The sequence below is a fragment of the Priapulus caudatus genome, unplaced genomic scaffold (assembly GCF_000485595.1).
Source record: "Priapulus caudatus unplaced genomic scaffold, Priapulus_caudatus-5.0.1 Scaffold244, whole genome shotgun sequence".
NCBI lineage: Eukaryota > Metazoa > Priapulida > Priapulimorpha > Priapulimorphida > Priapulidae > Priapulus > Priapulus caudatus.
This window is the reverse complement of record NW_014577305.1, coordinates 44,095-57,422: the sequence shown is the minus strand read 5'-3', so window position 1 is coordinate 57,422 and position 13,328 is coordinate 44,095. Positions and strand designations below refer to the sequence as shown.

Genomic DNA, 13,328 nt, shown 5'->3' with positions numbered 1-13,328 from the left:
GTACACGCCCCTGCCGAGCAAATTGCCAACACTGAAAAACGAACCCCCCCCCAATAGAAAGCTGGCTACGGGCCTGATACAGTACTGTACTACAACTCTCGCCACAGTTAAACTTGTTTTTCTGCACTGTCACATTCTCTGTCCTGTTCTCAAACGGTAACAATGTGCCTGTTGTAAACAAAAAACTTGCTCTGTCCATTATCGTTGTCAAGCTACCACGCGACAAGGAATAATACTTGATCCAGTGCTTTAGGGCTATGAAGAAACACACGACACAATGGGACATCACGTCACTGTCGGCTCATATAATATTGCAAACATTTCAATCGGTTTGCACACTTTGGTAAACAAGGCTTGCACATGAGTCACCCACGAGCAGACCAACTAGTATAGCTACGGAAATCAATAATACCATGAGTAGGACATGATAATATCAAATTTGGTATCATCTTCCTGATAATACGTAAAAAATTGCAATAGAATATAAAATCAATATACCTACCTAATTATTGTGAGAAACTGTGACATACTCAGGTCTTGTGGAACCAGGAATTTCGTCTTATCTATTGCAGGCAGACTCCTTTCTTTGTGATATCGTTCTACTATAACCTGAATAATTTCAATCAAAGAATATGTACAAGCATGTACAACAATAAATAAATTTACATCTAAACAGAGGTCGAGATTAATGCAAGTTCAGAGGGACCCACTAATTTTAAAAGTGTTTTACTGTCATACTCTCCCATGTGAAATAGCAGTAGCCCTGACTACTGGTGACTACCTGAAGGTTTTGCTATACAAACCTCAAATATAACACTCCGATTGTAATGTTTTTAACATTCTGGGGGTAATGCACAACAGACAACGTGAAAATTAATGTCAGTATGGTAGTTACTTTGACTTTTGAAGACAGGAATCTTTTGGGACTGACTCCCTTGTTCAAGAATTAAACTTCTACCCCTGTTACATACCAGAAAATCTACAGTGGGCTTATCGTAAAAGTCTGTGGATCGAGTGTTTTGTAATCACTGGGAATGCATAAGGCTGTGTCTACGCATAGATATATATATATATATATATATACAAACACATGTATTTGTATATATCTATGTTCTACCACAGCAGACAACAGCAGACATTATTCCACCCTTTACTTTAGTGAGAGTTACTCAATTTCTGGCCACATTTTAGCTGGTGTCTGTCTAGGGAGACCACGACATGGCAAGCCATGCGCTAACACATGTTGACCATGACATTGTTGACCTAGCACTAGTGTTCATAATACCCTATAATAGTGTGCAACGCCATATGACCGGGTTCACTCTACTGATGAATCCTATTGATGTTTTCACAACAAAACACGACAGGGAAATTACGTACAAATTCTGATGTATTAAATAATGAGGCGCTTGACCTAGGTCCTTTAGATAAACAACAGGAAACAAAATGCTATGAAAACCTGTTTCACAATACTGAATGTGAGTGAAAATCCAAGGATTTTACAAAACATGTACATGTATACATATATCAGTGCTCGAAATAAGCGTTGTCCGGTTGTCCGAGACAACCAGAATTTGCGCCGGACAACCTAACCAGTCTGAGACATTGTCCGGTGGACAAACCGAAAAAAACGCTCCCAGTGTGACGAAAACGCCACTTTATTTACTGTTTTCTCAGGGCGTTCTCCAAGAGCACTATAGCTGTGGCCCGCCTTAATCTATGGTGTGAAAAGCAACGCCATACAGCGCTATTTCCCAACACTGGTTAGTATGTCAGCGTTTTCTGGATTAATGAGAGGTGAACTTCAACTCGATTCTGAAACCAGCCCAAAACCAGCAAGTTCACCCTTACATTTTGGTATTTTTATTCCATTATTATTTTGCAATTTTCCGTATTGCTTTGCCAATTGCAAAACAAACAACAGCTGGGGATTCATGTTGATCGCAAGTAAAAAAAAGAAGAGAATTGTCGCTAGTCAGAAGAAGCTGTTATACTGACTCAAAACTGACGCAAATACCATCTCCTGCAACGCATCTACATTTTCAGAATTTTCTGGGATAGGCCCCCATACCCCCCGCCCTAGTTTTTCACCCCTCCCCTGGAATCCTAGGATCCGCCATGAACAATTACATATCTTGCGGAGCAGAGAACAATGAACAAAATGGCGCCTGTTTCGCACTGGCCACCCAAAACAAAGATTGCCAGAGAGGTAGAGGCAAGCCGTAGGATGTGGGAGCATGGGAGACGCGAGGAGCCCATTAAAGTATTAAGTCATCCACTATTTTGGCCGCCAGCTTTGCTGTTTTTGCCCCCCCTTGGATACAAAAATCCTGGCTACACACTGCTTTTTGGGGTTTGCGACCATATTTATAATTTATTATGATTGAAAATAGGAGATTTGGGGATATTTTTCTGGGACAACCAGAAATTGTTGCGGACAACCCGATTTGGTGGGCTGCGGACAACCACATTTTTTTTCTTATTTCGAGCACTGTATATATATATATATCAGTACTACACTACTAGTACTACTGCATACACAAACATGCATGCACACTTAGTAGCACCACGTTAGGAAATTTTACTCTCTATTGTTAGTAGATACTTACAGGAACTTTGGTTGGAAATTTGGAGCGAATGCTCGCCACTTCTTCTTTTCTTGTGCCTAAAACAAAATTGAGAGAAACATTGAATCCCGACCCCAAGTTAAAGTCTGGTTTAGCTGTATGTACGTAATGCTTTAATATTTTTTATCACAGAACAAAAATAGCTTGGCCATATTATATGTTACACCTAATTAAGCTCCACAGTAATAAATTTCATACCTGTCAACATTTGCATATCTCCAGAGGTTTTTGTTCGCGGTCTTGTCTTATCGCGTAGATTAGTATTAAATTGTCCCTGTATGTAGCGTGATTTCCAATTCTCAGTCGAATACCAAAACCAATCAAGTTTCTCATGCTCAGACGAATATCCATGGCGTCAAAAGAACACCTCATTTTAATTAGTTGAAACTACTATTTATGTCAAGGGAGATAAATAATAAAAATGGGGGGAAAAGGTGGGTGAAATTCAAGACTCAATAAAAATGGTTGATTTGGTCAAAATTGTGGCAAGTGCCTTTATCACATTGACAATAGTGACACACTAGCAACAACTCAAAATAATCTCATTTGTGTTGACAGGTATCATGACATTTATAGTGGTGCACACACCGTCGCAACTGACAAAATGTAGCATCTAAGTCCTAGCGTTTAGCTAGGTTTCTACCTTACAGTGCTACATGCGTACACATTTCCCTATTCATATGATATCGGTGTTTGATATAATCCCTTGAAGTCCTCCTATTTTGAGTCTTGTCTTATCGCGTAGATTAGTATTAAATTGTCCCTGTATGTATAGAGTGATTTCCAATTCTCAGTCGAATACCAAAACCAATCAAGTCTCTCATGCTCAGACGAATATCCATGGCGTCAAAAGAACACCTAATTATACTTAGTTCAAGAGCGTATTTAAAGAAGGAGAGCGTACAACGGTGAAATGCTGAAACCATGTTGCAGTATTAGTCAAATTAATAAACTTTCCCCGTTTTATTTTGACGATTCTTTGAAGTACTATTGATCAGCTGTCCTACTTTGTTTTAATATAAAACAAACCGCATGTCCCTACGATGCCTCTACGCTGAGATAATGCGTGGTGAAAATCTGGTATTTTCGCAGAAAACCGACTCGAGATCAGTGTTTACTGCAACTGTCTCTCGTTTTGTGGACTGTATATGTTGCTTCCGGTCGCCGCTGTGTAGCGCTGACTCAATACGTTATTACTACAGCGTTACTACATCCAGCTTAAGGGGCTGGTCATCACCATGGCGATAAATAACAAGACATTTTTGTGGAGTAATGGCTGCGTCAATGACTGGAAATGCGAGAAAAGATAGAAGAAAAAGAAATTTCATTGTCAATGAATGACGGAAACATGCGAGGTTTCCCGAAGCTATCGCCAGAACAAGACAGTTGCAGTAAACACTGATCTCGAGTCGGTTTTCGGCGAAAATACCAGATTTTCACCACTCATTATCTCAGCGTAGAGGCATCGTAGGGAGAAGCGGTTTGTTTTATATTAGCAAGGTAGGACAGCTGATCAATAATACCACAAAGCATCATCAAAATAAAATGGGGAAAGTTCATTAATTCGACTAATACTGCAGCATGGTTTCAGCATTTCACCGTTGTACGCTCTCCTTCTTTATACGCTCTTGATTAGTTGAAACTACTGTCAAGGGAGATAAATAATAAAAATGGGGGGGGGGAAAGGTGGGTGAAATTCAAGACTCAGTAAAAATAGTTGATTTGGTCAAAATTGTGGTAAGTGCCTTTATCACATTGACAATAGTGACACACTAGCAACAACTCAAAATAATCTCATTTGTGTTGACAGGTATGACATTTATAGTGGTGCACACACCGTCGCAACTGACAAAATGTAGCATCCAAGTCCTAGCGTGTAGCTAGGTTTATACCTTACAGTGCTACATGCGTATACATTTCCCTATTCATATAATATCGGTGTTCGATACAGTCCCTTGGACGTTAAAGACTAATATTTATGAAGTTATGAGGATACACCGACTTCTATAGACACAGTAGAGTTATGAGTGCATGTTAACTGCAAGTAAAATGACAAACCAACACCATGCATAGAACGAGCCTGTCATAAATAACTAGTGCATGGTTCTTGTTCTTCCATCGCTTAGTTTTTCAACGTGCAGATAGGGTCAACCATGCGTGTATTACTGTGTGACAGTCGCGAGCGAAAGTGGAACGCAAGAAGTGCTAGGGACCTGTCCGTCCAATACTACGAACACTGTAACCGTGCTGAATTATGACTGAATAGGCCTAGTGCCAGTAGTGGTCACCACACAGAGCCATACAATTATACATTACAAGTCTGCTTGCTGGACCTTATGCTGGTCTTTATCGTCCCCCGACCACATACGCGTAAACACTTACCGAAAGATTTCCGCTGCTTGAACGTTTTCCCGGTGTTGTCGTTCTTGTCTGTCATTGTGACTTCGAAGAGCGAGTCGCACCGTCTGTCTACAGTCTAGGACCTCCGGCCAGTTAGTACTAGCTCATTAGGCACTGTTAGTTAAATGCCGCCGTTGACGCTAGCCATAAATGTTCACAATCTCACTGGACACGCTAACATGTGTCGGTTAGATGTGTATAGATTCGGACGGGGAAGAGTCAATCAGTCGGATCTCTAGTATCAGAAATTCATCGAAACAACGCAGGACAAGATAAAACGCACCTCAGCTGGCGAACAACTGTGCTAGCAGTGTGACGTCACGCGCTATCGTGGTGCCTGGGACGCCGGTTCCCGTTTCTTATTGTTCATTGGACAGACTACGGGCCAATGAAAAACACTTACATCATATATATAAGATTGTTGGACCAAACATAACCGCAAAATAGATCTATTTCAAAATATAACGAAATTGTCCATTCAGCATAACTGTAGAACCTAGATGTGGTTTATTAAACCTACATAGAGTCTACCTGTATTATTTCTATGTAGCCGACTGACCAATTCCCATACAGCATAGTTCAATTGAAATGATTTACTTCAAACCTAAATCGAAATAGATTTATCACATATGTACTTTTTCTCTTTCTAACGTCGCATATTACCAGGGGTCCAGGGGTACATAAAGACAAAAAATTCCATTAGGAACAATTTGTCATTATTCACCCCTGATATTACTAATTAACTTCATATAACAACTCTAATCAAAACTGTTGCATACTCATCTTCAAAAAATCATATGCTAATATCATGATCATCATATATTATGATACATGACACTTCATATATAATCCTAAACCGTGAATATGACATCGTAAATGACTATATAGCAATATATGTAAGCAAAAGATATTTAATGAACAAACAAGAAAATCAAATGGCTAAAAAAGAAAAACAGAAATTGGTCATAAATTTCATCATTTAATAATGATACAATTAAATCTTTCCTGAGAAGATCCTCTAATCAAATTAACGGATCATCTCATTAACTACGAATCACAACCTTATAATATATATAGCACATATATAATTGACTGTAACTCTACACTACAGCCAAAAGTCCGGATGCCAGAAATTCGTACCACCAGTAAATTTTAAAAGTACTGCCCAAAAAATCAAAAATTCCGGACCGACCCAATCCCCGAGCAGCCCGGATTTTTCGGACTTCTACGGTACTAACGTCTATTACATCATGGTCACACGCACCGAGCCAATCTATAGAAACTGTTGGCACCACGTTGAGATTTTCTCTACAAACACATTGCGAGCAATGAACACGGTTTGTTTGGCCTCCACCCCATCCACCTATATTTATGTCTCGCCTCGTTATATACTACACAAAAATATGAAATACAAAATCGGATTTGCACTGAAAGATATGTTCATGGATTTGTATATAGCGACTAGCATTGTTTACCGAACTTGGAAACCAAACAAAGGTTTCATTGAAGCAATCAGGGAAAAATTGCGTATTTAGTTTCAAAAATTAATTTCCCAACTTTGACTACTTATTTTTATGTGTCGACCTTTTCCTCCTCCTGCATATACGCAGCCTTGTCTAATCCATAAACACTGTTATTTCGTTATATATATATAAAGTAATGTGCTAGAAAACTAAACTTTCTAGATATTACTTGACGAATGATAAACCCATACAGCTACCTACCCTGCATATACAACAAAACCATACTGGAACTATAATGTCCATACATTGAATTTTGGTCATATTACATCATATCACAAAACTCATATCATCAAAACTACAGATAAAATAAATTTAGGCCTAGATTCCTTCAATTTCTAGCACCTGTCTATTGTAACACAATTCCTAAAACAAAAAATAAAAATATAATGGAACCTTCTAGTTGAATACAACTAGCATAGCTTTAAATGTAAGTGTTCCCATAGCTTTAAATGACTCTTGACTGATTCCATAGCCAGAATATATCTGTATGATTGTATACATACATTTTCCTGGCATTTTTTTACAACTAAGTAGTTGAAGCCAGCGACAGATTCTTTCTCCAACACCTGCTGATAACTTCCTGCTATTACCTGCACCTGTCTACTGTAACATATTTCTACAATAAAAAATAAACCACATAAAGATCAAAAGTGGCCTCATCGCGGCGAACACAATAAATGTAAATAGACCCAGTAAATTAAAACTTAGAGCACGCTGCAACAAGTGCGTCAACAGTTTTGTCAATTTTGTCATCTATACGGCCAACAGATATATGTATACGTATGCACATTTATAGCCTTATTGCATACCTAGGTAGCTAATAAAAGCAAATTAAATAAAAGCTAGCAAATATAAAGCAAATTACAGATTCTTTTCTCCAATACCTGCAGATAAATTACTGCTATTACATACATAGATAGATATTGTAAACTAGGGGTGCACCGGATCCAACTTTTTAAGTTCCGGCCAGAACCGGAACCGGCCGGAACATGAAAAAAGTTCGGGCCGGAACTACCTGGCCGGAACCGGAACTTTAGCTGGAAATAAACTTGACAGTTTTGGCCCAGTATTGTGCAAACTCACTCGGCCTGAACGAAATATCATTAGCAGGCACATCACTTAGGCGAGTAGGACAATGCTCAAAGTTCTAATTACAGGGTGGTTGTTACTGTTAGGTGTATGAATCAGCTGCTTACAGTGCATAATTTGCATAATTCTGGCATCTTATTCACGAGCGAATTCTGTGGCAAAACCTGCATGTTGCAGTATCCGTGGTTTTAGTATATTAGTTTCAACTAACGGACAGATGCGATTCCTGTGGCTCTAAGAGTATTTGATTTTGAAAGAAAATCTTATGAATCACCTAACATCAATTAGGTTCAGTTCAGTTAGTTAGCCAATGTTCAAGTGACAAGTGTTTTTGGGGCAGAAAAGTGTGAAGTTGTTAACACTATATTGTCAGCAAGTTGACTCTATTGACTCAACTACATTCAGTGACAAATCTTTTGATTTTGATGACACTTGTAGCAGAAATGAAATTAGAAAAAAGTTCCGGTTCCGGCCGACTGTTTCTGAAGGGTTCCGGCCGGAACCGGAACTCTAAAAAATTGGAGATCCGGCCGGATCCAAGTTCCGGTGCACCCCTAATTGTAACATATTCTTAAAAAGAGAATAAAAAAAACAATGATGGCCCCACAAAGGAGAACACAAATATAGTCTTAAATTTAAGTGGACCCATATCTTTAAATGACACCCAACTCCTTTCCAATTGCAACAAATGCGTCGACAGTTTTGTCGATTTCCTCATTTGTATGGGCAGCCGATATCTGTACACGTATACGTGCCTCACCCTGTGGCACAACGGGATAGCTAAACCCAATGACATAGATTCCTTTCTCCAGCATCTTCTCCGCGTACACATTGGCCAGGTGTGCGTCTCCAAGCATCACGGGGCATATGGGGTGCTCGTCGCCGCCGACCGTGAATCCCGCTGCCTTCATGTTATTGCGGAAGCGCATCGTGAGATCGTGAACTTTACCAGCCAGCTCGGAACTCTCCAGCAACATATCGAACACCTTGATGGCCGCCGCGACGACGGGTGGCGGAACCGAATTCGAGAAGAGGTACGGCCGTGACCTCTGCCTCAACAGATCTATGACTTCCTTCGGCCCAGTCGTGTACCCGCCCGATCCACCTCCTAGCGCCTTGCCCAAAGTGGAGTTGATGAGATCAACCCTGCCAGAGATTCCCAAGTGCTCCTCCGTGCCCCTGCCCGTCGGCCCAAAGAAACCGGTGGAGTGCGCCTCATCTATGAAGACGATCGCGCAATACTCGTCCGCGAGATCGCATATGCGCTTCAGCGGCGTGACGTTGCCGTCCATGCTGAAGACGCCGTCGGTGGCGATGACGCGCATGCGTGATGACTGCACGTCGCGCAGCTGCCTCTCCAGGTCGGCCATGTCCCGGTGCTTGTAGCGCAGCCGCTTCGCCTTGCAGAGGCGAATGCCGTCGATGACCGACGCGTGATTCAGCGCGTCCGACAGCACCGCGTCGTCCGGTCCCAGCAGCACCTCGAAGAGTCCCGTGTTGGCGTCGAAGCAGCTCGGATAGAGAATCGCCTCCTCGCGGCTGTGGAAGAGCGCGATCTTCGCTTCCAGCTCCTTGTGAAGGTCCTGCGTGCCGCAGATAAATCTCACCGAGCTCATGCCGGCGCCGTGGCTGTCCAGCGCCGCTTTACCCGCTTCGATCACGTCCGGGTGACTCGACAGTCCCAGGTAGTTGTTGGCACAGAAGTTGAGTATCGTCGCATTCGAGCCCTGGACGTTGATCTCCACGCCCTGCCTGCTGGTGATGACACGCTCGGGCTTCCAGGTACCCGCTTTCTTGATGCCGGCCAGCTCATCCTGTAGAATCTGCTTGACTGCCGCCTGCGTTGCTGTGTGTCGTTTGAATGCACGTGGAAATTGCACTGAAATTAAATAGCCAGCTTGTATGCGTACATAGTATACCATGATACAGAGCAGAAGGGAATGCCACCAATTTGCTCGTTGTCACCCATACCTGGCAAATTGGGTATAGTTTCCATGTTGTCCTAATTTTGCCTGCATGCCATCTACTGCATCATGACAATGAAGACCCCCCCCCCCTAGCATATTACCTCCTATCTTGGCCAAGACATATAGTGTAACTAACTGTATATAGGCATTAAAACAAAGATCTATATAACTTTTAAGGAGTGTATACATCCCTTTCCAAGCTAACTGTCCTTTCTCCTCTTCTCTCATGCTGAACATAATGATAATTGTTATAGGAGACACGTAACAGTAGCGTTCCGCCGATTATTCAGTGCGTTTCGCTATTTCATCTCTGGAAACGGCCTTTCTAGATTTTTTATGTGTGCTAATATTTGGCCCTAGAGTGCACTCATTTTCATTAAGCATGCAAGGTAGATGCCTTATGGGCATCTCTAAGGCATGTAAACTGAGACTGGTCTCGCCATGTAATTGTGCCATTCCGTCTGGTGGTGAAGCCCTGTTGACTGCTCCGCTGTTTTCATATTAAAAACAGGATCAGATTAGAATCAGGAATCAGGAAGGAGCCCTGCGGAGGAGCAAAGGGCTATTGTACTAGAGCTACTTCTACTGTTGCATAACACCTATAGGGTTAATAGTTTCTACTGTACCGCCATCCAGAGAGACAGGATACCAGAGAAGTGTTGCCGAAAGGAGGTGTTGATCCTAAGCGCTGAGAGCGGATCTTGCGCGCAGTTCCGCGGCAAGGCACACGCGACCGCGGGAACGTCCTACGACAGTATGCAGCGCTGGCAGCTATGCATCCGTGCGCCGAATGCATAGGCCGGTGCACGGATCCATAGCTGCCAGCAAACAGTCCGCAATTTCAGCGGGGGACACAGAGGGAAGACATTTGGGACGTGGGAGGAACTCGCGACTTACATGGGGGGTTGTACAGATGGGGGGGAGAGAGCGAAGCTTTTGATTTCGCCGTGGTTACATTTCCGTGTGGTCTTAGGCATTTTCACTATAAGTTCCAAACATAAGAAAAATCGGACCATTATTTAATGAAAAATTTGATAAAATAGTGATACGAAATAGTACGCGGATTGTGCGCCCAGTTACCTCTTTCAAATCATACGCTGTTTGAGAATCGCCATTCGCTGCATTTTCCTGGAGCTCCGCCCACTTTAAAAATAGTGCTAGCATATATTTACAATTTTATACAATATTTTATACAATATTGTGGCAGTGGTATCCTGAGTGTACGAACAAGTTAGTATTTTGATTTTCGATTTTCGATGACAGCAGGTGAACGTGCAGCATTTGAATACAGCTTACTTCATTAGCATTATATATAGTATCTAATGATTTCCTGACAGCTTCTTTTTCTATATATATAAACAATTAATACATTATCTGGCATCTCTATCATCTATGTGATCTTGCCTTATATCATATGCACCCCTAGTTTGCAAATGCAGACGTTATAACTCCGCTTTGCTAATGTGAGGGTGCGGGTTTATCATCACCCCCATTACTGGGGTCTGCGTCGGCTCGGACTAATGCACCCCTACCACTACAATCTCCCACTGCCATTGTCATTGTCAGTATCAGGAACTAGCTAAAGTAAATTGCTTGCTATATAAGCATGGGTTGTCTAACTAGTATAGGGGTATTCTAGCTAACCCTAGCAAAGACCCGTTTCTTGAAGCTAGTAGTAGTACTAGCTCTAGTACTATACTATATAGTATTAGTACTAGTAGTAGTAGCTCTAGTACTATAGTAGTAACTAGTAGTAGGAGTACTAGTAGTAGTAGCTCTAGTACTATAGTAGTAACTAGTAGTAGGAGTACTAGTAGTCTAGTAGTACTAGTACTAGTAGTAGTAACTAGTACTAGTACTAGTAGTAGTAGTAGCACTAGTACTGGGGGGGGGGGTAGTAGCTAAGTATAGGTACTAGTAGTAGGTACTAGGTATAGTAGACCTGGAATATGAAGACCTGTATAGGAATATGAAGGAATGCAATAATAACACTGGTCATTTGACCTTAAAGGACAAACGGCAACTGATTGAAGTTATTTACGGGTAAAACTCACGACGTGATGGTGGTCATGGTGTGTATATATAGCGTAGTGGCGCGATCTATCGGACGGCATATGTGCTAGTCTGACGTTGGTACGGGCCGTATACCGGTCATGTATAATCACGGGAAATTTGCCCAGCAACAGAGCTCGGCTCGCTGGTAGGCGTGCGTGACGAGACACGTGTCGGTGATTGGCAGTCGCCGTGGGCGTGTCTCGACGGAAAACGTCGTTTTTGACAGCAAACAAAGCACGCCGAGCAGCGAAAAATGTTGTACGAGCATTTCTAGAAAATGTCTAGCTACCTGGGTAGTCAAACCCGTCGTGCAATGGCCAGAACTGCTCAACTCAGCGATTATACGGCTTTGGCGTTTATAGTGGACCCCTTGATTGCGTAAGAATAGGTGCAGCGTAGTTATGTTAGTGTGCCGCTCCCGCTACGCGGCGTTTTTTCGAGCTTCGCGCGGATATCCGGGCTGCCAATTGTCTGGTGGTGAAAAACCAGGAAGACACACACATATTCTATTTCATCATTACTTAGTAATAACTAGTACATAACGTCCTGGTTAGGTCACATTTTCACGATTCACCATGGTTATGGAAATTTATTATGTTACATATGACAAATATGTAAATAGCAGTTCTATTATAGATACAACCCAACCTGTGTTAGGTACCTAGCTTTTCTACAAAACCTGCAATCAAAATATAATATAGCCAGTTACACAGTAAAATGACCTCTATAGAGTGGTCATCTTTCCATAAAGGCTAGTGTTGGTATTTCCCTTGTGATTGGCTAATATAATACAGATTTGACTGTATGCAAATTATGTCTACATAGATAACTAGAAAGGGCAGTTGTCACCAACTACATGTATCCCCCGTGATCTAGTATGAATGAAATATCTCTGTAAGGACGTAGAAGGTAGGTAAAGTTAAATAAGTCACAAAGACAAAGGTTTGTATTGTTACACAACTCATCTGCCTGAGATGTGCAAGTATGTTAAAAAATTGGTTGCCTTAGGGGTTTTGGTACGCGACACACCTTCTCGCCAAGAATACGACGTTTGCTCGCACTAGGTCAATTAGGGGCCGAGTTATAGAGCAGAAGGGAAATATGATAAAGGTCAAGGTCAAAGTCAATGTCAAATAAAGGTTGCAGTGACCTGGTTTCGGTACGCGACACACCTTCTCCCCAAGATGTGTAAGTATACCAAGTTTGGTAGCGCTAGGTCAATTAAAGGTAGAGTTATAGAGCGGAAGGGAAAGTGTCTGCGGCGGCGCCGAGCAGCGGCTGGACAGACATGAAACCGTAGTACCCCCGCCGACTTCATCGCGGGGGATACAATAATTAATTGGCTAATGTTGCCTTGTTATAAAAACATACTGTCTCTGTTCGTAACCGAGCTGTGTCACGCGAAATCACACAAAAACTGACGAAATTCTCGCGTTCGCGAACCTTGCCCCATAATGTAAATGGCTGTCAGAATCAGGAAACACCTACCGGCGCTCTTCGTGACCTCATTCTTGCGCCGCAACGCTGCAACGTTTTTGCAACGTTCCAATGGCGAGGCTCGTACGGGAGTTGGAAAGCAGTGTGCCGCCTGCGCGCCGCCTATAGTCCATAGACTGGCACTCGCTCCCACCTCTCGGCTTAGCTTAGTCACTCGATGGGTAAGCGAG

General features: G+C 42.2%; 2 protein-coding genes across 2 annotated transcripts in view; both read right to left on the bottom strand.

Annotated features, from left to right (window-relative positions):
- LOC106807946 (microtubule-associated proteins 1A/1B light chain 3C-like) overlaps positions 1–7,623 on the bottom strand; it is an 18,366-nt gene extending 10,743 nt beyond the window's left edge. Inside the window, exons 1-3 of the mRNA XM_014810470.1 lie at positions 5,010–7,623; positions 2,610–2,665; positions 503–609 (exon numbers count right to left, since the gene is read on the bottom strand). Coding sequence (XP_014665956.1) covers positions 503–609; positions 2,610–2,665; positions 5,010–5,064 — 218 coding nt within the window. The 5' untranslated portion in view covers positions 5,065–7,623. The remainder of the gene's footprint in view (positions 1–502; positions 610–2,609; positions 2,666–5,009) is intronic.
- A 546-nt stretch (positions 7,624–8,169) lies between these two features.
- The window catches only part of LOC106807939 (2-amino-3-ketobutyrate coenzyme A ligase, mitochondrial-like), a 7,021-nt gene continuing 1,862 nt past the window's right edge, over positions 8,170–13,328 (bottom strand). Inside the window, exon 2 of the mRNA XM_014810453.1 lies at positions 8,170–9,518. Within this exon, the coding sequence (XP_014665939.1) occupies positions 8,293–9,518 (1,226 nt within the window). The 3' untranslated portion in view covers positions 8,170–8,292. The remainder of the gene's footprint in view (positions 9,519–13,328) is intronic.